At 37.6% G+C, this 25,164-nt stretch overlaps 3 protein-coding genes across 4 annotated transcripts; 2 read left to right on the forward strand and 1 right to left on the reverse strand.

Annotated features, from left to right (window-relative positions):
• The first annotated feature begins 311 nt into the window (after nt 1-311).
• On the forward strand, nt 312-3,616 carry LOC106715667 (lipase member H). The gene is made up of 6 exons (XM_045677924.1): nt 312-447; nt 825-1,000; nt 1,445-1,575; nt 1,981-2,162; nt 2,363-2,515; nt 3,270-3,616. Exons 1-6 carry the CDS (start codon nt 360-362, stop codon nt 3,614-3,616), a joined length of 1,077 nt encoding a protein of 358 aa, XP_045533880.1. The 5' UTR covers nt 312-359.
• A 2,414-nt stretch (nt 3,617-6,030) lies between these two features.
• LOC106707565 (phosphatidylinositol 4-phosphate 3-kinase C2 domain-containing subunit alpha) lies at nt 6,031-24,268 on the reverse strand. Its single transcript, XM_045677844.1, has 32 exons — nt 23,904-24,268; nt 22,839-22,965; nt 22,390-22,521; nt 21,721-22,309; nt 21,279-21,417; nt 20,011-20,195; nt 19,583-19,673; nt 19,337-19,480; nt 19,147-19,235; nt 18,485-18,713; nt 18,021-18,193; nt 17,605-17,815; nt 17,140-17,344; nt 16,718-16,927; nt 16,265-16,383; nt 15,879-16,057; nt 15,262-15,428; nt 15,043-15,176; nt 14,776-14,864; nt 14,280-14,453; nt 13,804-13,961; nt 13,084-13,171; nt 12,494-12,623; nt 12,090-12,245; nt 11,566-11,716; nt 10,809-10,965; nt 10,520-10,653; nt 10,283-10,390; nt 10,014-10,214; nt 7,139-7,335; nt 6,849-6,994; nt 6,031-6,475 (listed from the first exon to the last, which is right to left on the reverse strand). Exons 1-32 carry the CDS (start codon nt 24,013-24,015, stop codon nt 6,212-6,214), a joined length of 5,388 nt encoding a protein of 1,795 aa, XP_045533800.1. The 5' UTR covers nt 24,016-24,268; the 3' UTR covers nt 6,031-6,211.
• LOC106715687 lies at nt 7,748-9,616 on the forward strand. Of its 2 annotated transcripts, none has more exons than XM_045677843.1 (2): nt 7,748-8,375; nt 8,789-9,616. In XM_045677843.1, the coding sequence occupies exons 1-2, from the start codon at nt 8,204-8,206 to the stop codon at nt 9,394-9,396; spliced, it is 780 nt and encodes a 259-aa protein (XP_045533799.1). In that variant the 5' UTR covers nt 7,748-8,203; the 3' UTR covers nt 9,397-9,616. The 2 variants fall into 2 exon arrangements, with proteins under 2 accessions (XP_045533799.1, XP_014364507.2); XM_014509021.2 differs by having other exon boundaries at nt 7,750-8,375; nt 8,786-9,616.
• Nucleotides 24,269-25,164: the final 896 nt, after the last annotated feature.

A 25,164-nucleotide genomic window follows, 5' to 3' on the forward strand; every position in this document is an offset into this window, starting at 1 on the left:
GCTTATGTGTCATCACATGTGACCTTACCTGCTTGTAAGAAGGCTCACTGTCACTGTCCAACGGAGATCGATTTTTGCTGTATGACGTCATCGGTTCCAGATCTCATGCGTTTTTCCACTGGTATTAGATTATTACGGGAAACAATTTTTGTAAAATGCATACAATATCACCTAGTTTTACAGAATAGGTACTTATAGTTAATACGCAGATTAAAATTGTTTTAATACATACGCACATTTCTGAATATTTGTGCAGTATGACCTTACGCTTCGAATCTCGTAAACGCATCAGTTTTACAATGATGATAACATTGATCAGTCGTGTGTGAAAAGAAAATTAAACTTTAAAAATATTTGAGATGAGATATTTTTTAGGTTTGGTGTTTGGATGCGGATTGGTGTTAACAGCTCAGGACACTGGGTATCCGGCAGGCTTGTTTGCTGACTGTAAGTTACATTTTGACTTTTAGTTTTGTTAGATTCATTGGATGTTTTTTTTTCTCCGGAATTTCATAAGTAATAAATTAATGGAATTAATGTTTTAATTATACTGTCTTATTTATAAGTTGTATGCTACTGAAGGTCCTACGGTAGGGCTTAGGCGGCTTAATAAGGATCGGATCGGGAATAAGCCCTATGTCTCGACTTTTAAATACATTATAAGTCGTAATTATCCGTTCATTTGTACTCTCTAAGCTTCATGATTATTCTTTGTAATGTTCCTAGCGTTGAAAATAGCAAAATTGCTGTTTCCAGGCATAATTAATGTTGTGTAAATTTTAAGTATTATCATAGAAATGTATGTATGTCTAATAACGTTTTAGGTCCCGGTATGAATCGCACCACAAAATTATCGGAAGAAACGAAACTCTCGCTCTCTGTGGTCGTTTTTTGGCCTAAATCTCATATATTTGAAATTAACGAAAAGAAATGCAACTTCGGTCCAGACGGTGCCGCGTGTATCGCCAGTGTTTTACACTTCAAGCGGAGAAAAACTCAGGTGACTCGATTCGTATTATCACATCAACATTATCAGAAAAACAAAGTCGAAACGGAACAAACTAGATATCGAACAGATAACTGAGAGATGGTGTCTTTTGTACAGATTGAAACTGATGATAATATCGACGTTGGAAAGCGTAAACGCTGTAACCCCGAAAGTATGAACTTTACAGGAGAGCCAAAAAATGATAACTCGTGAGCTGATACGCCTACAAGCATGCGGTATTTAGCAATGTTGTGTAGTTTGTGCTAACCTATAATAAAATCATTATCGTTTGATAATGGTTGAAATTATTAACGTGTGAAAAACATATTCGCGATTTCAAGGGTTACAGCGTTTATGCTTTCCAGCGTCGATATATTCTTGAAGGATAACCATTAATAATAATTAATTAAATAAGAATACAAAGTATATACTTCTTGTTAAGCAAATATTTGTCAGGTGCTGATCAGCGGTTACTTGGACGCTTCGTTCTCTCCCATGGCTCGGATGGTGCTGGACCCCTATCTCAAGATGGGACGCAATGTCATAGTAATGGAGATGTTTCCTATATTGTATCGTAGCTATCCTATGTAAGTATTTTTTTTACTTTTAACATAAATTTTTCAAAAATTTAAAAACGATTTTTATGACACATCAATTTTGCAGTCAGTCATGTTGTTTGAGCTCCTTAGGTTGCAAAAATGGTCATGGAAATGAAAATAGATGAGGCTGTATTCTTCAGGGATCGGACAAAAATGTCACCATTCTGTGAGTCGGATAAAAAGGTTGAGTTAAAGCTAGGAAGAAAGAAATGGTAAGGGTGCTCTTAACTTCGCGAGAGTCGCTGCAAAGAACATAATTTTAGTTAGGTGTAGCGGAGCGTAAAGGGATGCAGGGGGAGGGTACTGCGCAACGCACCGATGTACTTGAGCAGCCAAGATATTTAAAAATTCGTATGCTTTAAGTTGAATAATACTTTTTACGTGATGTAACAGAGCAGCTCGTCTAACCAAGCCTCTGGGTTACCTTTTGGGCGAGCTTCTGGCCCAGTTGGCACACCGCGGCCTCTCACACAAGGACATAGAGCTGCTGGGCGCCAGCCTCGGCGCGCATATCGCGTACCACGCCGCCATCAAGTACCATCAGCTGACGAACAGAAAGCCGATGAGACTCACTGGTGAGTTTTAAAAGATGCTAAATAATGAAGTTATGTACCTATCTTTTAAATATTTACTATCTTACAAGTTTCTTTCGTCTAGCCGAAGACTAAAACTGTTTAAAATGCTTGTATATTTGTCAAAAGGTTTTTTATACACGTAATTTTACTTAATACAGTTTAATTAAGACAATATTACAACCAAATTTCACTATGACCAGGGCTGGACCCGGCAGGTCCGTGTTTCCGCAACTTGTCACCAGAGGACAGGTTTAGCGCGAGCGCGGCGCACATGGTGGACGCGCTGCACTCTAACATGGATGGCTTCGGACTCGCGGATACTGTCGGCCACATTGATATATATGCTAATGGTGGTAAGTTTGTATGTATATTAATAATACATATATACTTTTATCAAATGCGTTGCTGTTTTTTATTCATACAGAATAATATAAAGAGGAAATATTTGTTTGCATTGAATAGGCTCCGTAACTACTGAACCGATTTGAAAAATTTTTCACTGTTGGAAAGCTACATTATCCGGGTGATAGGCTATATTTATTACTAGATTTTATTTAATTCCGCGCAGACGAAGTCGCGGGTAATTGCTAGTAGAGAATAGAGATAGAAATCACCAAAAGGGAGAGCAAGTAGTTATATATCGACGCCCCCACCGAATAACCCCGTAATAGGAAAAATCAATTATTTCAGGAGAAGCAAAAAAACCGTATTTCTTTAATAACTTCTAAAATAATTATTGTACAAGAATCTTTTAGATACCAAAACAAAGCTAATTGTTATAGCTACATTGTATTTAATTTTCATTTTTGTATTCCGGGCGTATTCTGTGCTATGAAGGAAAAATGATAATACCGGAAATAAAAAAAAAAACTGTTTCAAGAATGACTTTTTATCTCCGTATTTAACATTAAGAAAAATATAAAAAAATTCACAACGTGTAATAGGACCTTTAGATGCCGAATTCGACGGAAAAGCAAGAACCCGGTAAGAGTGCATTACAGAATTATTCGATGGGGGCGTCGATATCGATTATCATTCTTTTCATTTCAGTACATAAACTTTGAAGATTTATTTATTCGTTTTAACAATCATATTATTTGTGACCAGGAGAATACCAACAATCAATGGTGAATGGCTTCCTGTTACCTTGTCTGACACTGTGCAGTCACATGCGCTCCGCAATGTACTGGGTGTCAGCACTCAACAATCCGGACAAATTTCTAGCTGTACGCTGCCAATCCGTATCTAGAGCGAGACATGGCGACTGCTATGATCAACAATTGGTCACCAACGTGTTAGGATCCAATACAGACTTCAATAGACCCGGTATTTACTACTTACCCACAAATGAAACTGATCCATATTACATTTACAAAGAAGCTTTAGTAAAAAGACCTTATGGACCAAATGCTTACCTTCTAAAAGTATCTCCCGATGAAGATATAATTATATAAAACTGTAATAAAAATATAAAATAAATCTTAGCATTTTATTCAAAAATTCATTATTATATTTAAATATACAAAAACGTTTATATGTTTATATATGTTTCGTACAAAAACTATCTAAGTATATACATACCTATATATAGTAGGTCGTTTAGTTAACGATTTTCAGTCGATGTATTGAATATTTCGCCCATAGACAATTTGAGCTTTTACATGAACATAGACACAAAATGCTTTTTTGTAGATTATAAAAAATCGTGGCATAATTGATCGTTAACTTAATAAAAATACAATAGCGTAACTAATATATTAAAACATTAAATCATAAACTAACCGTAGGTTTCTGAGATTAAAATCTCTGTATAAAACATATTGTTATCTCTGTGTCAAAGATAATGACAGGGATGATATATTTTATAAAGAAATTTTTGGTCTCAGAAACCAACGGTTCATCTAAAATAATATATAAAACCATTTCATTATTTGACTGTGCATTTCATCAACAGATCTCAGATCTCCAATTTATTATTTAATTCATTATATATAAGTAAATAATAAATTTAACAAACTCTACAAAATTAATACTTGTATTCGCATATCAAAAGCATTAAATTAATTCTAGAAACAAAGTACATAATAGCAATTTTTTTTAACAAAATCCATTCAAAAAAACGTTGATACTGAGTACTAAATATTTGATAATAAATCAAAAGCATAAATATTTAAAATACATAATATTTAAGCGAGTAATATTTTAATATTTATATACCATTTTAATATTCTATTTTGAAGTATATAATACTATTTGATACTGAAATATAGTTGATATAATGTTTTTAATCATTTCTTTGAATTTCATCAGTTTTAATGTAACCATTTAAAATGAATTCTTCAACCTGACGAAATTTGGCAATATTAAATATTTTTTTTAACTCCGCGCGTTCGGATTCGCGGGCGACAGCTAGTTTATAATAAATAACAAAGTGTGTAAAATGTATCAACAACAATTTACCAACTTCCAGTATTATGTATGTTTTATTTAATTTTTATTATGTAAAATTTGATTATCATTAAGTATATATGTATATGCTTTAGGCATGTTATAAAACGCACAAAAGGTAAGCATAAAGCTATATAAAAATATATCACACAGTAAACGATTACATAATGCATATAATTCCTTATATATTTCACACGATATGGTATATCTAAGGTTAAGTTTTTTTACATAATTTTTTGTAAAGACCATAAGGCAATAAGGCCTTACTCGTAAAAGATTAACTTTGGAATGTGACTAATTGGCCAATAAATGTAAAAAAGCCAGATATGTTTTTAAAATCGATAGGATGTTTCTATGCGCTGCTAAAAGCATTTGGCACTTTAAGCTTTAATCTAATTTCGATTAAATATCCTATCTTAAGTAGATATAAAAAAAAATCAAATATTACTGGTCTGTCATACTCAAGATATTAAAAAGTATGACTTAAATCTAATAGATCTAGGTCCAAGTCTAAATCCATCTAGGTATAGGCTAATAACCAAACGAAAATATTAAAATGTTATTTGATTTCAAAGTTTTTACAATAGAAATGAAATGCAAGTTTCTACTACACGTGCACCATAACTTGTCCTCAACTTCGATGACGTCATTATGATACAGTGTACAAAATAATTTCAACGAAATAACGAACAAAGAAAATAACTTCGTTCCTCGTAACTGTGAAAAATAAAGGGAAAAGAGGCGGGGGCGTGGGCGGGAGCGTGGGAGTGGGCGAGGGGGAGGGCGTGGGCGTTGAATTCTACGAAACACTGAATTTGTGATACAATTCTTACTATACTGTATTGTGATGATGATGTTATCACAAATTTATAAATAAATACTATTCCAAAATATTTACTTGTTTTTTTATATGAATAATTACTATATACTATTTATTTATGGTAATTGATTTGCAGACTTTGTTAACTGGTATATAAATACTGTGATAAATATGGAAAATTAATTTAATATTTATGATCTCTATGGAAGTCTCAAAACAAGCAGTAATCGTACTTTGTGATGTGCGCTTTAAGAATTGTCAATGTATAAATATAATTTATATGAAACATATTTTACAAAATATTTTTTTAATATAAATAAACTATCTTATGCACGGCTTATGTATTTTAGTTTATATAATTCATAGTAAAAAAAATCTATACGATAAGTAAAAATTAATTCCCACAAATAATTATACTATTTTGTTGATTTTATGATACATATTTGTGCTGTAAATTATTGTTGAATTAAAATATCGCATAATATTAAATTGAAATTAAATAGCGCATATCGCGTTTTATTCTTTCCTGTGTGTCAAGTGTGATATTATAAAAAAAAATCAGTTTTATACACATATCAGAATAATTCATTAATATTTTACAAATATTTGAAATTATGATTTCACACAACAAAATTGCGAAAGGCAAAATAATTTCATAACAATTATACGAGATCTAATAAAATTATATTATGTCAAATGTGTGTACTCATCGTGACGGTGACGGGAGCAGCCGCGTTACTCGGGGTAGCCGCAGCTACCGCGGCGCTCGGGGTAGCCGCAGCTACCGCGGTATGTACTCGAGCGGGTACCAGGCGACGGTCTCCTCGCGCAGTGGTATAGCGCCGAGGGGTATGACGACGCCGCCGAGGAACTGGTTCTCCTGAAGTGAGTCGTAGTGCCATACGGTGGCCTGCAGACTGCGCGCCTGCACCACCTCCAGGGGTAGCCGGTACTCCAGCATCTCCATGAAGGACGGGTGCGAGTTGCGTTTCAGCACTCTTGTCTTCCGCTTCGTTTCTTTGGTTGGATCAGGGACTAAGTAGACCTGGAAATTAAATTACAACAAAGTTATAAATATGTCAGCTTTTTTGTAGAGGAAACCAAAGGTGTTGTAACTTGTACACTATTGTCAGAATTGTCAATATTAGTACATATTACAAAAAGGAAAGATTTGTTCGTTTGTTTGCATTAAATAAGTTCGGAGACTACTGTAACGATTTGAAAAATTCTTCCATTGTTGGAAAGATACACAAACTATCCTTGGGTGGCATAGGCTATATTACTAATTTATTTTCAAATTTCTCGCGGACATAGTTGCAGGCAACTAGTATAATAAGATAATTTTAGAAACACGCAATACTTAAGTATCATTTATGTACGTACTGTACGTACGCACGTGCACGTATTGTACGCATTACCTTGACGTATGGGTTGGGGGGCAGACCCTGCGGCGTGGCGGCGAGAGACTGCGCGTGCAGGATGAGCACTGCCAGCACACCGCCCGCGTACTGCACCGACAGCTTCAGCGACCCCGACCCGCTGCTCTCCGCCTCAATCGACTCACCTACAAAAAAACACAATACATTATAGTGTTAGAATTCATTAAGTCATTATAGGCAAATATAAGCTGATTGAAACAAACAGACAAACGCATCTTATAATCGACCAAAATCTATTAATCTTTTAATGAAGTAATGTTATATCGTACCTCGATGTTTCATCCTCTGCGGCTCGACGTCCTGCTGGTCGCGCAGCAGGGGGTGGAAGAAGGTGTAGACGAGGTCCGAGTGGGCGATCTCGTCCGCCAAGTTGAACAGTGAGGTGAGGAATGCCTGCACGTCGCTCAGCCGCCGCTCCGCCACCTGTCGCGTGTTCGACCTCCCCACGTGCAGACCCGACGGCAAACTAACGGATAAAGGATCAATGGAAATTATATATCTATATTTTATGTTATACCTTTGCTCTGTGCTTTCCTTTTTTATAACAAAAGGTAGCAAACGAGCAAACGGCCACCTGGATTCGAAAATAAAGCAAGGCGACCGTTGCCCATAGACATCCGCAAATGCAGATGCGTTGCCTACCTTTAATTGACGGAGAAAGGGACGCACAGAAAGAGGATATTTTTCCTTCCTATGCGTCCCCTCTTCCGCCAAATCTACTTCCCTTTCCCATCCTTTCCTAGTTAGAAAAGGGTGGGAAGTTAAAGAGGACTAAAATTAGGCCTCCGGTACCACACTCATCAGACGAAACGCGGAATTGCTTCCACTTCACGCCTGTCTTCTGTGTGATCGGTGGTGGTCCTTTCTTGATTATTATTTTTTAATTCTGCTACATTTCATTTTAATTTGTTTGATTAGACTAAATGTTATCAAAAAGTCATAACAGTTAATTAATCTAGGCGCTACCTATTTGTAATTCTATAGATCTAAATCAAACAAATTCCATCGTATCCAATAATCGGATATCAATATCGATTATACATTTCCAATGAACATGCCTCCGTGCGTCGGACACGATAACTTGAATATATTTATAACAAACAATTTGTTCCTGATAAGATTACATTATTCAAACTGCGGCTGACACTCGGCGCAATCTTATCGAGCAAATCGCGAGTACCCATTCCGCTGACAGCAGCGGGCGCTTACAAAACAAAAATACTTGAAGAAAACAGTGCAATAAAATCCTAGGAAACATAAACAGAAAGCAAAGTTCCGAAACAAATTGTGCTTTATTCCAACATTATAAAGTCGAATTTTCTGCGGCAGTGCCGATGATTTTAATTTTAAGTGGGATAATGTGTTCATTTGTGATGTTAAAACTTAGAGGATTTAAAGCTTCGTTTAATTTGTTATCGGGAAAAAAGCATGGCGGGGAAAAATCTGACAAGTCGTCTGATATACCTGTACTGGGCGCTTATAGGAGGAACAAGGAGGAATATTATGGTAATAATAAAAACGAATTAGTATATAGCATGAGTATGTACGAATTAATATGTAATATATAGTATTTAACACGAGGAAATCACACGTTCTAAGGGTAACGTTTACATCACCGGATAAGAAAGGCTATTCCTATGAGGCGTATTTACAGACTAAGTGCCTAAGACTAACCTTGACATTTATATTTTTAAAATATAAACTTTTTAAGACAACATTTAATTTTAATTTTGAACATTCGTTATAAAAATTCAGTCTTATGTTAATCTAATTACCATCCTTGGTGAGCTTAGATAACATTTTTAATTGTCATACAAAAAAAATGCTTAATGTTTTGTAATATTTGTCTCTTGATACGAAATCTAAATTATCCGGAAATGTCAATGTTTAAATATCCAATGTTTTATCTTTTTCAGTAGTCAACAACATTCCTAATAATTCCCCAAGAAAGTTAACACCTACAATGACGAATTCAAATCAACAAAGGCAAATTATCCAACATTCCAAAAGTACCAGCGATTTATTAAGTGTTGACGACATACATCAAAACACTAGAAAAAGCACAAGCGACATACCATCTTTAGAACGCGAAAGAAAAAAAAGCACAGAACATAGTAAACGAGAGAAACCACCACGTAAACGAGACAATATAAAGAAGTTGACAAAAGATACAAATGAACAGCCACATCAAGACAAACCAAGAAAAGAGAAGAAGAAAGGCCGCGCTCCCAAACCACCTACAATACCGCAACACTCCAGCAACATTCTGGAAAGTTCCATCAGCAGGAGCAGCGGACCACCGCCATACTCAGCTGAAGTGGTGCTCAATCAGAACGATAACACTGGCAACACCAGCTTTAGTAAACCATTGGAAGAGAGTAGTTGGGACCTTGTATTACAACACAGGGAACAATTAAACAGACCACAGACTAAATCTTCTACAAAGCCAAAGAGTAGGGTCCTTGATTTAAACTATAATGCTGGTATACAGACTTCTGTGGAGGTTAAAAACAATAGTGAAGTATAACTAGAACACAATTTTAATGCGTTCACAATAACACGAGATGCGCGTTAAATGCAAAGCTGTACTATGTGATGTGATAAACCTATTTTATGTTCATTTGTATGATAAGGCTGTGGTGTTTTTATGACGTCACGGGTTGCAAATATGACGTCAACACTCGTGTCTTACGCAGATTGACAGATTTTTTCCAACAAAATTACCTAGTCTTATCGCTATATTATTTTATTAATTTTATACTTTTTATGCATAATCAATAAATTCATATATCATTTTATTTTGTTTAGTAAGTTTCTTTGCTAAATTTATACTAGAAAGATTATGAGCCACTTGATACTTTAAGATAATAACTTAGAGAATTATCGAAGTGTAAGTAACATAATTATAAATATTAAGTTACTTTTAAGCTTATTTATTATGAATTTCAAATTTTATACTTTTTTGAAATAAAACTATTTAACTTTGCATTTCATTTTTCTCTCTCATTTCCTAGCTTTTTTGTGCGCCACTTCGTCGTTCTCAAACAAAGACAAAATCGCAGGCGAGTGCTAGCAATTAATAAAAAAAATGACATAATTATTTTCTCAGTAACATATACAAATGTTTCGTCAATGAAAACTTACCCGTGTACTTTAGCTAGGGGGAAATGTAGACATATCTTCTGGTAGAGTTCTGTGAAGTGTTTGTATGAGCGGTAGAGCAGCGAGGGCGTGGCCTGACCTTGTCGGTACACTCGTAGCGCGTACACGTAGTGCTTCTCCGGGTCGTAGCGCTTCTCGTAGCTCAGACACTCTACGCGGACCAGTCGGCCCTCTTGTGACATGCTACGAACGTATACGTGTTATTTTATTGGACAAACAAACGGACAAAGACAACATTAAATGACACTTACGTGTATGTTCGTGGCATGAAAGAAAGTAGTTCAGAAGAACTACTGCTTTGATCTCCACTCGCTCTTAGCTGCGCCAGATTGTGCAAAAAGAAGTTGATAGGTGTAAATCTATAAAAAAAAAAAAACAAATTAAAAGTACTCGTTCTTTCTGGCTCTGTGACTCTATCTTTTTGTCTCTTTGTCACTCTGTTATGCACTCATACATTCACTGTCAGTTATGTTGTATGTGTAGGGTACCTGCTCTTGAGTGAGGAGTGTATGAGCCTTGCGAAGGCTGCAGCGGCCTCAGCATTGGTAGCGGTAGGCAGTAGAGCAGCTCGTACGTAGCCTACAGCCGCGCTCGATACGCCCGGCACCCCCGACATCGCCATCTTAAAATATTGAATTTACTTCTTTGGATAAATATATAGAAACATATTGAGTCAAGTGTTAGGAATATTAAATGGCTATATACTGAAATGTATCACCCACTAGAAATTTTGAATCTCGCGCTTAGAGAAGTCGCCATGTATGTGTATATACGTACCAAAGCAAATAGATCTAGTATATGTGAGCGATGCGCGCGCACCACGTTGAAGGCCATGCAGCAGAGTTCAACAAAGTGCTGAAAGCGCTGAGTGGGCCTCTCTCCGCCATTGATCACATACGCCATGTCGTGTGTCAGGACGAACGGAGCTCGATCTCTAAACACATTACAATGAGAATAAATAAGATTGGATAATAAATCCGCTATCAACCAATAAATTTGAAGAACTGGATCAAACGTTTACCCATTTTATAAGAAATTCAACGACATTATTTCTATTTTCTGTACAACATCAAAGTGAACAATCAGAGAATTTTATGGTGTTCTACTTACAGAAAAACTACCTTGTAACGAGACAAACTTTGCCTCTTTTTACGAAATACCTAAATAGGTAGCAGTGAGATGCGCAAACGACATAATAATAGTAAAAAGATTTTAGTCGTGTCCGACCTTTTTCGTACAAACACATTTAAAAGCTACGTCCTTGCTTATTGTTTCCGCGTCGTCATCTCAATGTTTACGTAACGTTCAAACGACTGTCGCTTTTAAGGTGGAATACTGTCAGATTCCTCGATTGTACGAGGCCATTATATAATTTTTAACCCTATCTATAATCCCTATAATCTATGCGCATGTAACTATGCGCATTACGAGAAATTCTTGAAGTAATATCAGTTACCTTGATTACCTTACAATAAATTATATTAAATACGATATTATCAAGAACTAGGAAAAAGATAGTGTAAATGGAACATACCTCTTAAAATTGCCAAACATCTGCGCGTCTCCAAGGAACTTGCCAAAGTCAATATGGAAGAGATGTCCGGAGTTCTTCAACATGATATTGTCGTTGTGTCTGTCGCAGATGCCGAGCAGATATGTCGCCACGCTGTAGCCAGCACACGACGCTGTTAATACAAAAACAATATTACAGTTGGAACTATTTTAAAAATTATTTTACATACGTCAAAAATGTCATATAAACGATGGCTTTTTAAACTCGACATCAAAAAACCTACCGCAGTTATCTAACGGTTACTTAAAAGCTCGCTTAATGTAGATTTCTCACAATTAATCTACAATAAAGGCCTACCTTAGAGTTAATTTGACGACTCTGCGGATGACACTAAAGATCATGTTCTATTTAAGTCATTAAATTGCCTTGGGCTTGAGATGCTAGAGAGAAAGGGAGAAAGAGAGAGGAAAATGAAAGAAAGAGAGAAAGAAAACAATGGAAGAAGGGAGTTAACAATACAGTTATATATAATGTTAATAGTTTACCAGTAAAGTTATCCCTAGCGCGCTGGTACTCCAGCTCGGAGGGGTTGTGTTTGGCGAGCCACTCCGCGATAGGCTTGTCCTTGAACGAGCCTGTCAGCCCCCACTCTGTCTGGATAGCGCGCAATGTCTCCGCCTCACTCACTATCTCTATCATACCTTCACACAAATATATAATACTCAATAATATCACTCAAAAAAAAAATTACAATGTTCCAATGACAACCAAATTTACAATACACAATTGTCAAAAATCCTAATTGTGGTAAGAATCCCATTTCTTCTAAACTCCATGATCTAATTATTATCGCTCTATAAAAAACAAATCTCAAAAATAAAATACGATTTAAAAAAAACAATCGTATAGTTTACTAAACATAAAATGCGTGGAGGATAGTGTGAACTACCTCTTTGGTTGCTAGTGGGTAGAGCTTGGAAGGTGACTATCCTGAGGTCCAGACCCGCCTTCAGCCACAGAGTGTCCATCACCTTTATCACTTGCAGCACCAACGAGTCTTGTCTTAGATCATCACCAACCTAAACACACAACATATAACATCTTTATATCTTCTTCTTATATATATAAAAGAAAGTCGTGTTAGTTACACTATTTATAACTCAAGAACGGCTGAATCGATTTGACTGAAAATTGGTGGGCAGATAGCTTAGAACCAGGAAACGGACATAGGATACTTTTTACCCCGTTTTCTATTTTTTTTATTCCGCGCGGACGGAGTCGCGGGTAAAAGCTAGTGTTAAATAATTATTACAATAGTATTTTAGAAACCTAGCTGTCGCGAGGGAATCAATTAAAAAAAAAATAATAAAAATGTTCCTATGTGTTCTTCCAGACTATGTTCTACATCTATGCCAAATTTCATCAAGATCCGTTGAGCTGTTCTTTATATACCTTGTAACAAACATCCATCCATCCGTCCAAACATTCGCATTTATTAGTAATTGCCATTGTATTGATTCCAAATAAAGTTATACGTACCTTAAACATCGCCGGCACTACTGCATTGTCTACACCGATGAAGTTAATCTTGAGAGGTAATGTGTTCGATGAGAAATAGGAACAAGATCTGTGAGTAGAGGAAAGTTTTTTTTTAAAATTATTAACACAATTACAACTTCAGAAGTAGATTCACATTTACAGTCACACAAGGATCTTAAGGCAGTTTTTGCCATTAATAGGGAGATGTTGTAGGGTTTTAAAGGTTATAAGCAATTCATACAATTGATTTGCAACTTATGAGCTGAGTTTTCGTATTAATTCCTTACTATTGCGTGATTTTTTTTTTAATTTCGAAATTATGATAATGGCAACATTAAACTAACTGCCGTTCCCTCATTGGACAAAATATGAAGCTGTCAAGATGACATTGTTAGTTCAAGTATTTTCCGCCTGCCACAAAATCCTTGTCGAAGTATATTCAGCTGTCGAATTCTTTAGCTGAACAAATTATGAATTAATTAAGAACGGCCTAACTAACGTGTGATCGTCCGGTGACGGCACCGACTAGTTTCACTCTCTCGTCTCAGTGCGAGACGCGACGCAACCGCGAAGTCCACAAAGAAACACTCGCCCTGAAGTTGGACCCCCGACGGCTCCGAAACTAGTCGGTGCCGTACACGTTCTTAATTAATTAATTATTATGTCTCACGAAAGTTTGAACAAATTACGTGTACGTATACGTGTGCATGTTGTACGTACTTGATGTCGACGTCATGAACGTATCTGTGCAGTGCGAGGGGCAGTGCGACAGGTTCCTGACGCAGCAGTGCAGCAAGTCTCTCTCCGCCCGCAGCCAGCGCACGTTGCCGTACGCCTTCCTTCGCACACTTCACAGACAGTGCCACCTCTGACACCGTCTGATACAACCAGACAACCGAATTAAATATTAAAATTTTCTAGGAGGGAGGAAGGGGTATATGGAGGGGAAATGTTCTCTATGCGTTTCTTCTACCGTCTATGGGCAGCGGTTGCTTCGCCATTTCTGCGAATTCAGGTGGCTAATTAGCGTTACAATAAAAAAATGCCAAACTAGTTTGGTTCCATATAGTTAAAATATGTTTAGTAAAATGACATAAATTAAATGTATCAACGATGATGTCTGTTATGTCTGACACAGCACGCTAGATGAGATAGAACTGTCTCTTTGTGTCTAGCACGTTAAAGGTTGGCTGTACCTTGACTAGCAGCTGCTGGCGGAGCAGCGTGCGGGTGAGGTTGTCTCCGCAGACAGCGAGCAGCGCCCGCAGCAGCAGCCGGTAGCGCCATGTCGCAGTCAGCGTCGCGTCCACCTCCAGACATTCACTCGCGTTCTCCTCCAGCGAGATGCCCAGGAACTCCTGACTCGGTGCCTAGTAATGTTACACTAAATTATTTGCCTTCCTATATACTATCTATCTATTCAGCCTCGTAACGCCCACTGCTGGGCATAGGCCTCCCCCAAATATCGCCACGATGATCGGTCCTGTGCAACCCACATTCAGGATACTTCCACAACCTTGACCAGATCATGCTGCATCCAGCACTTTGCGGCCCCATCGGCCATCCGTTCTGCGGGCAATATGGCCGGCCCATCGCCACTTAAGGTTTACAATTCTTATATACTAATACTTCGCAATTCCAGAAAGATAGCCTTTGTTATTGTTATTTTTCAAATAAATTATGTTAACTTACCTGAGGCACATTTGGTAAAGAGTGCACCAACAACCAGAACAGTTTGTGTGCGACCGCCGGCGCTGAAAGAGCGCGGGATAGCAAGAGCTCTGAAAATTATGAATTCAAAGCTTCATTTCTAGGCTTTAAAATCTAAAACCAACCACATTGCTAAGACACAAATTGTCACTATTTTAGATGTAGCAGAATGTAACAAGCGGGGGGAGAACATGCGCAGCGCGCCGTTATATCATCAAGGTATTTGAAATGAGTTATACTTTGACATACCAGCAAGTGGGCTGGCCTCGTACGTCTCGTAACGGAGTGCCTGCGTTAACTGCGGCAGTACGCGGATCAGATCATCATCCGACATGCCGTTGATCAACTCCGCCGCGAACTCTCGCACCGCCAAGTCAGGGAAACTGAACACAACATTCATTAAATATTGAAGACCTCCTAACTCAGATAAAAAGAGGGAAAAATCATGTCCAGAGTTCTGTAAATTACCAGGGCAGTAGAAGATGCATGGCATTAAGAGGCGAGGGCTTCTCCCAGCGACGCAGCAGACGTACGAGGTGAGCTCGGTGTTCCCCGTACCAGCTGGTGGCGGCCAGCAGCACCAGCGGCAGCGCACCCGCCAGCTGTACCAGGTACTGGCGCTTCTCCCACATCACCTGCACACATACATAGTCACACATTTATAAACTTACTAGCTGTCGTCCGCGAGTCCGTCCGCGCGGAATTTAAAAAAAAACGTAATTAAATAGCCTATGTGTTCTTCCAGATTATGTTCTACATCTATGCCGAATTTCGTCAAGATCTGTTGAGCCGTTTAGGAGATAACTTCAAACAAACATCCATCCATCCATCTAAACATTCCCATTTATAATATTAGTATGATATAAACCAGTACCATCACAAACATGTCACAATTAAGTTAACGTAGCAAAATAAGTTCCAAATTTAATCCTCCTTCCTACAGACGATGTTCTATTAAGCAAAGGGTAAAAAAGGGAAGATTCTTTAGTACACCGTCTCTTCTGATCATTAATTTTAGGTAATGCATTGCAACTTTTAGCTGTAGTCACCATGTTATTTAAGCGACATCTGGTGAAAGTTCTTACCTCTCTCCCCTCAGTGGGCATCCTCTGGTAGGCGCCCTGCTCTATGAGGTGCAGCAGCTGCGACTGCGTGTGACCATCCAGCGAGTCGAAAGCCGGCAGCTCCTCCTGCATGCTGTTCTTCTGCTTCTCCTCGTCCCCATTCGTCCACTTCACGCCAGTACGAGTGTAGATCGGAATCTCTAGAATATTTGGAAAAGGTAATTCAACAAAAACTGCGAAAGGCTTAAAATAAAGCCTTAAACTAAGAAATGTGAGCATTTAAAAGACAGCTCGTGCTCATGATTACTGATTTTCATTTTTTTGGAAAAAGACAAGTAATATATTTAGTTTAATTCAAGTTTTCATGTGTGTGTATGTGTGTGTGTGTGTGTGTGTGTATGACTGACCAATGTTGATGAGTGGGTGTGGAGTGGGCGGGGCGTGCAGTGGGTGAGGGGCGGGTCCAATACGCCGGTCACACTGCGCAGGCCACAACGGTAACACATAGTTGCCCGACGCCAGCATACTGAAAACAGCACATTTATTATCTTACTAATATTATAAATGCGAACTTAGATGGATGTTTATTGGAAGGTATCTTCTGAACGTCTCTTGATGAAATTTGGTACAAATGTAAAACACAGGCTACTTATTAAGTTTATTTTTAATTCGACGCCTAGTTAGTCATGAATTAACAAAACGATTTAATTTATTATTAAAAGAAACAAATTAGTAATAATACATTTTATTTTAAAAATACAAATCAGTTTCATAGACCCTAAATATTTTTTAATTTGGATGCTGTGACGTCACAATGTGTCGAGTTTTCATATAGTTTTTTATTCGTAGTATCGACTTACCAATCGTAGTCGAACATCTGTATGGCGGCCCAGCCGAGCTCGACCTGGTCGTACTGGACTCCGCCCACTTCCCCGCCCCCCTCCTCCTCCTGACTGGTATCACTGGCCTGGTGCTGGCTGTCGTCAGTCCGCTGCGTGCGCCCGAACAACGTCAGCACCAACCGACACTCACGAGGTAATGTGTTCACAGGCATATCTTCCAGATTCAACCTGATGGTAAATTGTTACAATCAAAAAACTTAGGATCAAACTACATAGACTAAAATAAATAACTTTTATCTCGTTGAAAATCAAACGTTCCTTACTAGACAGGTCGAACGGTATGTATGTATGTATGTATGTATGCGGTATGCTAATTTTCGTTGTATCGGTTATATATAGCACTGTGTCACTATTCGTAACAAATCTTCATCAAAACTCACCACGTATCGAATATAATTCTCGGATAGAAACCACCGCACTCTATCTTAGAGGAGTGAGTAGCGTGTACGGTCTTGAGCGGACGAGTGCCGTAGTATATCTGCGCATGGAACAAGTACTCGTCGTGACTCCAGCACATCGGCAGGCAATGCACCGCCTCGATACAGAACAGCATCGTCTCTGATATACTATGCGCTGCCACCGCTTCTGTACATAAGACTTCTTAATAAACATAATTAGAAATTAAAAAGGTACTCAGAAAATCATACGATGAGGGGGCCACTGCGCAGTTGACCTTGAACTGCTAAAAAATATTGAAACGACTTATAGATGCCGCTAGATGGCGCTGAGAATATTAGAGTCCCCGAAAATTTACATTCCGTCTATTCCCTTCTTTATCTAACATAAAGCTTTATTCATTATGTGTCAAAATAAGATTTTATTATAGTATTCAGTAAATGACTGACTGTTGGACTGCGAGGGCATGGTGGGAGGGTCCGCGAGCTGGAAGTCGAGCAGACGCGTGCGCGTGTATAGAGCGAGCAGCGCGCGCACGGCGTCACGTACACGCGCGCACTGCTGCGCGACCGCCTCGCGCGCAGTCGCCGCGCGCACTGACACCTGACAGTAGGGACCGTTCTCTGATTGAATCTCTGGCGTCACTGCATTGCCGTTGCCCTGGAAACCATTACATGTATTGTAAAGATATTAAACTTCAGTATTAGTATATACATTAGTATATAGTAAAGTTTCTCGTTTATTGAGGTCGTGCATCGGTACCAGACAATTTATCTCGCTTATAGAAGCTTAATTGAAGTCAATACAGTATTTATTCAGTGTTTATCGGGGTTGTACTTGTTAATATCGCATAGCAAGTTGATACCTGTGCGGTGCAGGCCTGCGCGAAGGCGTTGAGAGTGTATGTAACGTGCAGGGTCTCAACACCGCCGGCCAGCGCGCAGATGGCCTTCACCGCCTGGAACACCGCCTTCGGGGAACAGCTGCCTTCTGCTCCCACCACACCCACCGCACGGGATAGCTCACCTTCCAGCGTTTCTGAAGCAAAACGAACACAATCACGATATTTACATTTGGCATGTGTTTCACTGCATGGCTTGTGTTTCACCGTTTGGCATGTGTTACACTACTTGGCATGTGTTTCGCCGTTTGGCATGTGTTTCACTGCGTGGTATGGGTTTCACTGCTTGGCATTTGTTTCACCGTTTGGCATGTGTTTCACCGCGTGGTATGGGTTTCACTACTTGGTATGAGTTTCACTGCTTGGCATGTGTTTCACTACTTGGCATGTGTGCTGCTTAGTGCTTAATATGTCCATTGTTGTCTAACCGAGCAGTATAGAGAGGTTGTCGAAGCTGAGCGTGGTCTGGTCGGGCATGAGGTCGTCGAGCGCGAGGTGCGCGTGGCGCGCGTCGTCGCGGTCAGCGCGGGCCAGCGCGCAGTCGCCGCCCTCGTGCAGGAACAGCCGCACGTCCTTCTCCAGGCGCACGCACTCGCGGATGTAGTCGTACTCGCTCAGAGAACTGCCCGCTGTTAGGTATTCTTTAGCGCCCCATACCTACCAAATTAAATAAACCCATCTATCTTACTAATATTTTAAATGTGAATGTTTGGATGGATGGATGGATGTTTGTTAAATTATCTTCAGAACGGCTGAACGAATTTCTATGAAATTAGGCATAGATATAGAACATAATCAGGAACAACACGCACTACTAATTATTTTTTTTAATTCTACGCAAAAAAAGTTGCGGGCGTCCGCTAACAGCTTATAAGGGTAAACAAAAATGTTTTTCAAACCCGGTCCGGTTATAAATCCAGACAAACGCGCTTGTTTGTTGGATACTGTTAAAGACAGCAAAGCATTAGAAATGTGGTACAAAAAATGTTAAAGTATTACGGTATAAATAATAGTAAATATAATAATTACAAGGTATTAATGTATAATATTAATAAAGAAAGAATTAACAATAATAATATATCTAACTTACTCGTAACATATACCGGGACATATCTGCTCTAATATCATCGTCAAGTGAGCACACTACAGTCAGGATTACATGTTCTACGGTCGATTCGACTGGAAAAGAAGTTATTATTTTAACACGCTGAAATAATTTGCATTACAATTACTTGTCAGAAGGAAAACAGTTGAGCATTAGAAAAAAAGATAGATTTTACCATCAGAGGTGAATATGATAGGTTCGTCAGAGTGGGCATGGTGCACTAGTATCTTAATACTGGTATTGGGCGGGTAGCGGCCGCCGGAGCGCGCCGCGATCACGTGGCCCGGGTTTGTGCGCTCGTCAGAGTACACAAACTTTTCTGAAACACAAATATTTGGTAAAAAAACACCATCTTATACACTTTTCCTATCATGGACCAACGTAATTCAGACTAAATTATAATATTTATAATAGAACTTACTTCTAACATCCAGTACCAATTTTAAAAACGCTTTATGTTCACTGTCGTAATTTTTATTTCTAATCCTGACGATACAATCGTAAAGTTTATTCTGCAACAAAATTAATATATTAAAATTATTAGTTACTATATATTATTTGACATATGAAACATTCATTAAACGTGGGTTTCTGAGACCAAAAACTCTGTACAAAAGATATCGTCATCCCTGTCATTATCTTGGGCAAAAAAAGATAACAATATGATTTAAATGGTGATTTTGGTCTTAGAAACTCACAGTAAATAATTTATAATCATTAATTGGATACTAAGAGGGTCTCTAAAGTAGCTTCAAAGCTGCAAAGCTTAAAGTTTGCTTAAACATTCGTTTATTGTAGATATTAACAAGTTGGAGTGCTGCAGCTAGCCTACATCGTAACTTAACTCACCGTAGTAGGTCGTTTAGTGAGCGTGGGCACTGTGGGTATGGACTTGGGGGGTGGCGAGGGCAATGTTTCGCGTTTGTTCACCGTAGCGTACACGGGCGTGTCTCGCATCTCCGTCTCTCCATACAGAAAGTCCAGCGGGTCATACTCCTCGTACACGCTGCTGCATTCACTCGCCGCTGCGTATTCTATAGTTAAATGCACCTATACCTCAAGACAACATAGTTAAATCTGCATAGAACCTAATTTGGTCAATGAAAACTCTGCGAATTCGTTATAGACCTTTGTCACAGCACGCAAGTACAGTCAAACATAATAATGACACCATACAGTTTAACTACGACAGGATTTCAATTTAAATTGATAGGTTTTGTCCTTATACAGGATGTTTTGTTCATAGAGAATAGCAAAGAACATTAATCAATTTATTCCTAAAGGCAAAATAATAAGTCATATATTTATATTACTTTTTTTTAATGTGTTAGAGACATCCTTATTTAACAAAGCATGCCATGATATAACACGAATTAAACGTATCAGAGATACGTTTGTTGTACAATTTGTTATCATATGAATGTCTTGTTTGTTTTTATTTCACATTACCTTGACCCCTACTTTCAATATTAAAACACATACGATAATTATGACCCATTCAAACCCATTACACAAATACGAATTAATACAAAAAGGCATCCTCTTGTTTTAAGAGGAATTTAACATGTTTTTTGTATATACATTCCACATAAACAACTGTAGCTCAAATAGGGTTCCCAATTACTGGCCTTTATTAATCTAGTTTTTTCTGTACTTTTCTAATTTTTGCGGACCATACACTATTTCCAACCATAAAGATTCCCCAACATTAAATATGTTGAATGAAAATTATTGACAAGAGAACACCAAACGGATGATTGCACACACATCAAAATGATGGTCACACAAAATCAAAAAATAATAAAACCCAGTGCTAAATTAATCCCATGCGTGACATGTATTCGCTTTTTTTTGTGAACAGTACCTTTTACAGAAGAAGTCCTGATAAAACCAAACTGTGATGGTAACTTTTCACATACAGTACAAAAAGATACAAAATGTACTAAAAAATATAACTAACTAATAATTTTATTTTGCAATTATTACACATTTTTTTAAATCCTGAAATGGGCAATTCTGTATTTCGTAACTATATTACATAGACATTTTTTTTTGCAAAATATAAATGACTATCACAGTTTGTATAAGCGTTTGTGTGACACATAAAAGCCACTCACCGGAATGTGTGTGATCAGTTAGTAGGGGATCGAAGGCCTCTAGCACACTGACTCTTACGCTACCTGTCTGCCTCCCACCAAAGTCAATCAGGTTCGCAGATTTGGGCAGACTGCCCACTACGTCGTTTGACTCGTTCGACTGACCAATCATACAACAATATTAGTCTTTTTATATAATCATCTTCTTGCCCTAATCTTACACTATGAGTGATTATCTTAAAAAGAGTTTTATCGTTGATTTATAAGACTTAAATCTCCGGTTAAAACATATTGTTATCTCTGTTTTCCAAAGATAATGAGAGGGACGACATGTTTCATACAGGGATTTCGATCTCAGAAACCAACGATAAGACTTCTAAATCAACAATAAATCAGAGCTATAATTTAACTTATAAGACTGAACAAAAGAAATTATAAAATCATATACATTGACGCAACTTACCCCAACACTAACTTCAGATGATTTGCGCGAGCTATTGCTCTCCACACTATCCCTTGAAGGTTCTGTTTTCACAGCAGGCTGGGCGGTCGATTGACCAACATTTTGAACAATATTGGAAGAGTTGGGGGGTATTGGCGGGTATGAGTGCATTTGACTTAGTTGGGGGTACAAATTAACTGGTCTTGTAGGTCGGGAGATCATATTTGTCGTGTTATAGTTATAAGTTGGTTGATTAGGGGGTGGATATCCAACATATGGGGTCGGAGAGGCCATTCTCGTTTGGCTATATGGTATTGTTTGTGTATACAATGGTGGGTTTGTTGGTACATAAGGAGTTAGGGGATCTTGTGAAGCAGGAATTGGAGTATAATACGAATAAGCAGGTATGTTAGGTGCTAAGGGCATAGGCGCGGGCATGCCGTATGGCGCGGCGGCTGGATAGGGGGGCACAGGGTTGTACGGCGGTGGATAGTTGTACCCATATTGTGCAGCGTATGGATAGCCTGGTATTTGATTGTAAGGATGATTGTTCATTGTAGGTGGGGTTTCTGGGACATTAAGATTTATTTCTTCGGTCTGTTGCCCCAATCTGTTAAAAATATAAATAAACTATCAAGGCTGTCTCAATCAGTACATAAAGTAAAAGTAAAATCTATGTATTATACATACTTGTTAATCTGATCGATGTACTCTTTAAGAGAGGCATGGGAGTCCTTTGGAGCTGTCTTAGTGGTGGGACTTGTAAAGGATATCAAGTCACTGCTTTCAGTTCTAGTAGGGCTGGTGCCTGTAGAGCGGTCACTAAAAAAAATTACACTTGATATTTATCTAATGTATGACAGTGTACAGTAAACATCCAGAAATATTTATATATCACTAGCTTTTATAAAAAAATTGTCAAGTCCCGCAGAAATGACATAAAAAAGTTGCCTTTGTCCGTCTCCTGTTTCTAAGCTATTTCCCCACCATTTTTATTGTATATAAAAGTAACACACAAAGTTATTTTTATCATGAAAAATTATACGTCGTATTTTCACAGACTATATCAGATCAACAATAGATAAATAGATAATATTGAAATTAATTTCGTAATGTTCTGATTTTCATCGTTACAGTACCTAGATGTCTCTGATGTGGATATACGTCCTCGCGGGGGCTTCCTTGGCGGTGGTGGAAGGGCCGGCGGGGGTCCCTCACTATCGTTGCGTCGACGCGTACTGCTTGCAAAGTTGTCTGGGACATTATCTATTAAAAGATATAGATATGATAACTATGATAAATGATTTACAAATCAACTTTATTGTACTTTATTGTATTGTACTTTTTTAATCTGTGGAACTATAACCAAACAGGTTTGTTTAGTATAAATTGATAATTGATGCAAACATAACTCATGAAAAATACAACCAAGACAAAAACTACTCTTTTATACTTAAACTTTTCATGACAAATAGACATTAGCAGATCTCTTATAAGGGTTAAAACACCGTATGGCTTGAAATTTGTAAGAACTAATTTAGTCTAATAAGTTCTTTAAACCTTTGCCAATGTGTGAAAATAATCATAGGTAGGAATCTACATTGTTATTTCAGGAGAACATTTAATTCAATAAATTGTATATTAATATTTAGTTTTCATATATCTTGGGGGCCCTTAACTTTGGCTGAGTTGCTGCGCAGAACACAAATTTAGGTGTAGCCAGGCATAACGGAATGTGCCCCATGGCCCATTGATATTTGAAAAGACTTGTTAAAATAAAGATATTTCCTATAATAATTATTTTAAAATATTAATTGTTAGAGCCAGATAATTTTATAGTTCATACCTACTGAATCATAGACCTAAGCTGATTTTTATTATTTTGAAATAATCAAGAGACTTCTTTTATATGTTAATAAATTTCAACAAACAAAATAACAGCTCGATCCTCTCATCCCTGTGTTTAACTAAAAGAAGGGTAAATGAACTCTACTTCCTTTCTGATTGATAGCTATTTTATCATGTATCCAATTGAGCATGTTAAATGTGTGCTATATATTCCCACTGTAATCTGACACAAAACTTTTTATAGTTATATCTTATTGTCCAGTTATGAAATTAATGACAGCAAAAGCAATAGTATCGGTTAAAAGACCTTGAATCTTCACTATAAAGAAGAGAGTAAACAAAGTTACGTCAGTTACCTGTATTAGACAGTAGTTTCTGTCTTCGAAACTGTTCAAGAGCCAAACTTTCTAAACTCAAAGCCTGAGCCTTTTCCAGATCCGCTTGAAATTGAAGATCGTAGTCAGACATTATGTGTTATTTTCCATTAACATCTACAATGATATTTTCAGCAGTTGAGCGTGGGAATAATAAAATATACACTGTTTTTTAAACACATTTCACACCACTGTTAGATAGTTATACCCTAAATAAACATAGCAGTCACTTATCGCGGCAACAATACTGTTATACGATTATCTTACCAAAAGAGTGCGATAACGCTTTATTTATTTTAATTTTAAGACATTATACGATTTAATTTTGGTTTTGGTTTTAGGGCATTTTATTTTACTGGGTAAACTTCAGGTCATCAGATTCACAGAGCAGACAAAACAATTTACTGTCGTTGTATCGATTTTAACATAAAATCGATCTCTGTCGCTTTGTAACATACTTTTGAGATACAAAAAAATTTTAAGATTTTATTAGCCAGCGTTAACCATTAGAACCATATCGTGTGTTTTGTATATTTTTGATCCTTTTCTTTTTCTTTTGATTCAGAAAAATACAAAATTAAGTATAAAACGGTCGTCGAAACAAAACGGTCGCAATAAAATAATCAGTTTTTACTCGATTCAATTCTCTATCGTTCAGTAAAATGTTGATTCATGATTCAATCATGAATTGACGTTACATGAAAAGATTGCCACATTAAAAATTAAATAACAACATAGCCGTGCATGGTAACTCTGTCCAAGAGTTTAGAGGCAATTCGAAAAGTGTAGGTAGTTTATAAATTTAAAGCTAATACCTGACCCCACCTCCGTGAAGTTGGCCCCCTCACTTTAATTTTTTTAACTTTTTTTTACGCAAATCGTTTGAGAATCGTTTGAGAGGGTTTGAGAGAAAAGAAATATCGTTTGAGAGTTCCTACTTTCTCCGTAAAAACAATTTCAAATTCTAGTGTGAAGTTGGCCCCCTCACTTTACTTTTTTTTATTTTTTTCAATGCGAATCGTTAGAGAGTCGTTTGAGAGACATTAAGAGAAAAGAAATATCGTTTGAGAGTTTTTACTTTTTCTGTAATAAATATTTTAATTCTGGGCATCGAAAGTTACAAATCGATTTTCCTTTTTTTCCGAATTAAATATGGCAATCATGCACTTGGACGTTTCAAATTTATTGTGTAGGTAGAGAATGCTTAGAGAGTGATTGAGAGAAAAGAGAAATCGTTTGAGAG

The sequence above is a fragment of the Papilio machaon genome, chromosome 5 (assembly GCF_912999745.1).
Source record: "Papilio machaon chromosome 5, ilPapMach1.1, whole genome shotgun sequence".
Lineage (NCBI taxonomy): Eukaryota > Metazoa > Arthropoda > Insecta > Lepidoptera > Papilionidae > Papilio > Papilio machaon.

Coding starts and splice junctions, on each gene's coding strand:
- LOC106707565 (XM_045677844.1), bottom strand. CDS start 24,015: ATGTCTGACTACGATCTTCAATTTCAAGCGGATCTGGAAAAGGCTCAG. Junction 16,058..16,264: donor ACACCCACTCATCAACATTG/GTCAGTCATACA, acceptor CAAATATTCTAG/AGATTCCGATCTACACTCGT. Junction 11,717..12,089: donor CGCTAGGGATAACTTTACTG/GTAAACTATTAA, acceptor TTGTATTAACAG/CGTCGTGTGCTGGCTACAGC.
- LOC106715667 (XM_045677924.1), top strand. CDS start 360: ATGAGATATTTTTTAGGTTTGGTGTTTGGATGCGGATTGGTGTTAACA. Junction 448..824: donor GGCAGGCTTGTTTGCTGACT/GTAAGTTACATT, acceptor ATAACGTTTTAG/GTCCCGGTATGAATCGCACC. Junction 1,001..1,444: donor TCAAGCGGAGAAAAACTCAG/GTGACTCGATTC, acceptor AATATTTGTCAG/GTGCTGATCAGCGGTTACTT.
- LOC106715687 (XM_014509021.2), top strand. CDS start 8,204: ATGATTTTAATTTTAAGTGGGATAATGTGTTCATTTGTGATGTTAAAA. Junction 8,376..8,785: donor GAACAAGGAGGAATATTATG/GTAATAATAAAA, acceptor TATCTTTTTCAG/TAGTCAACAACATTCCTAAT.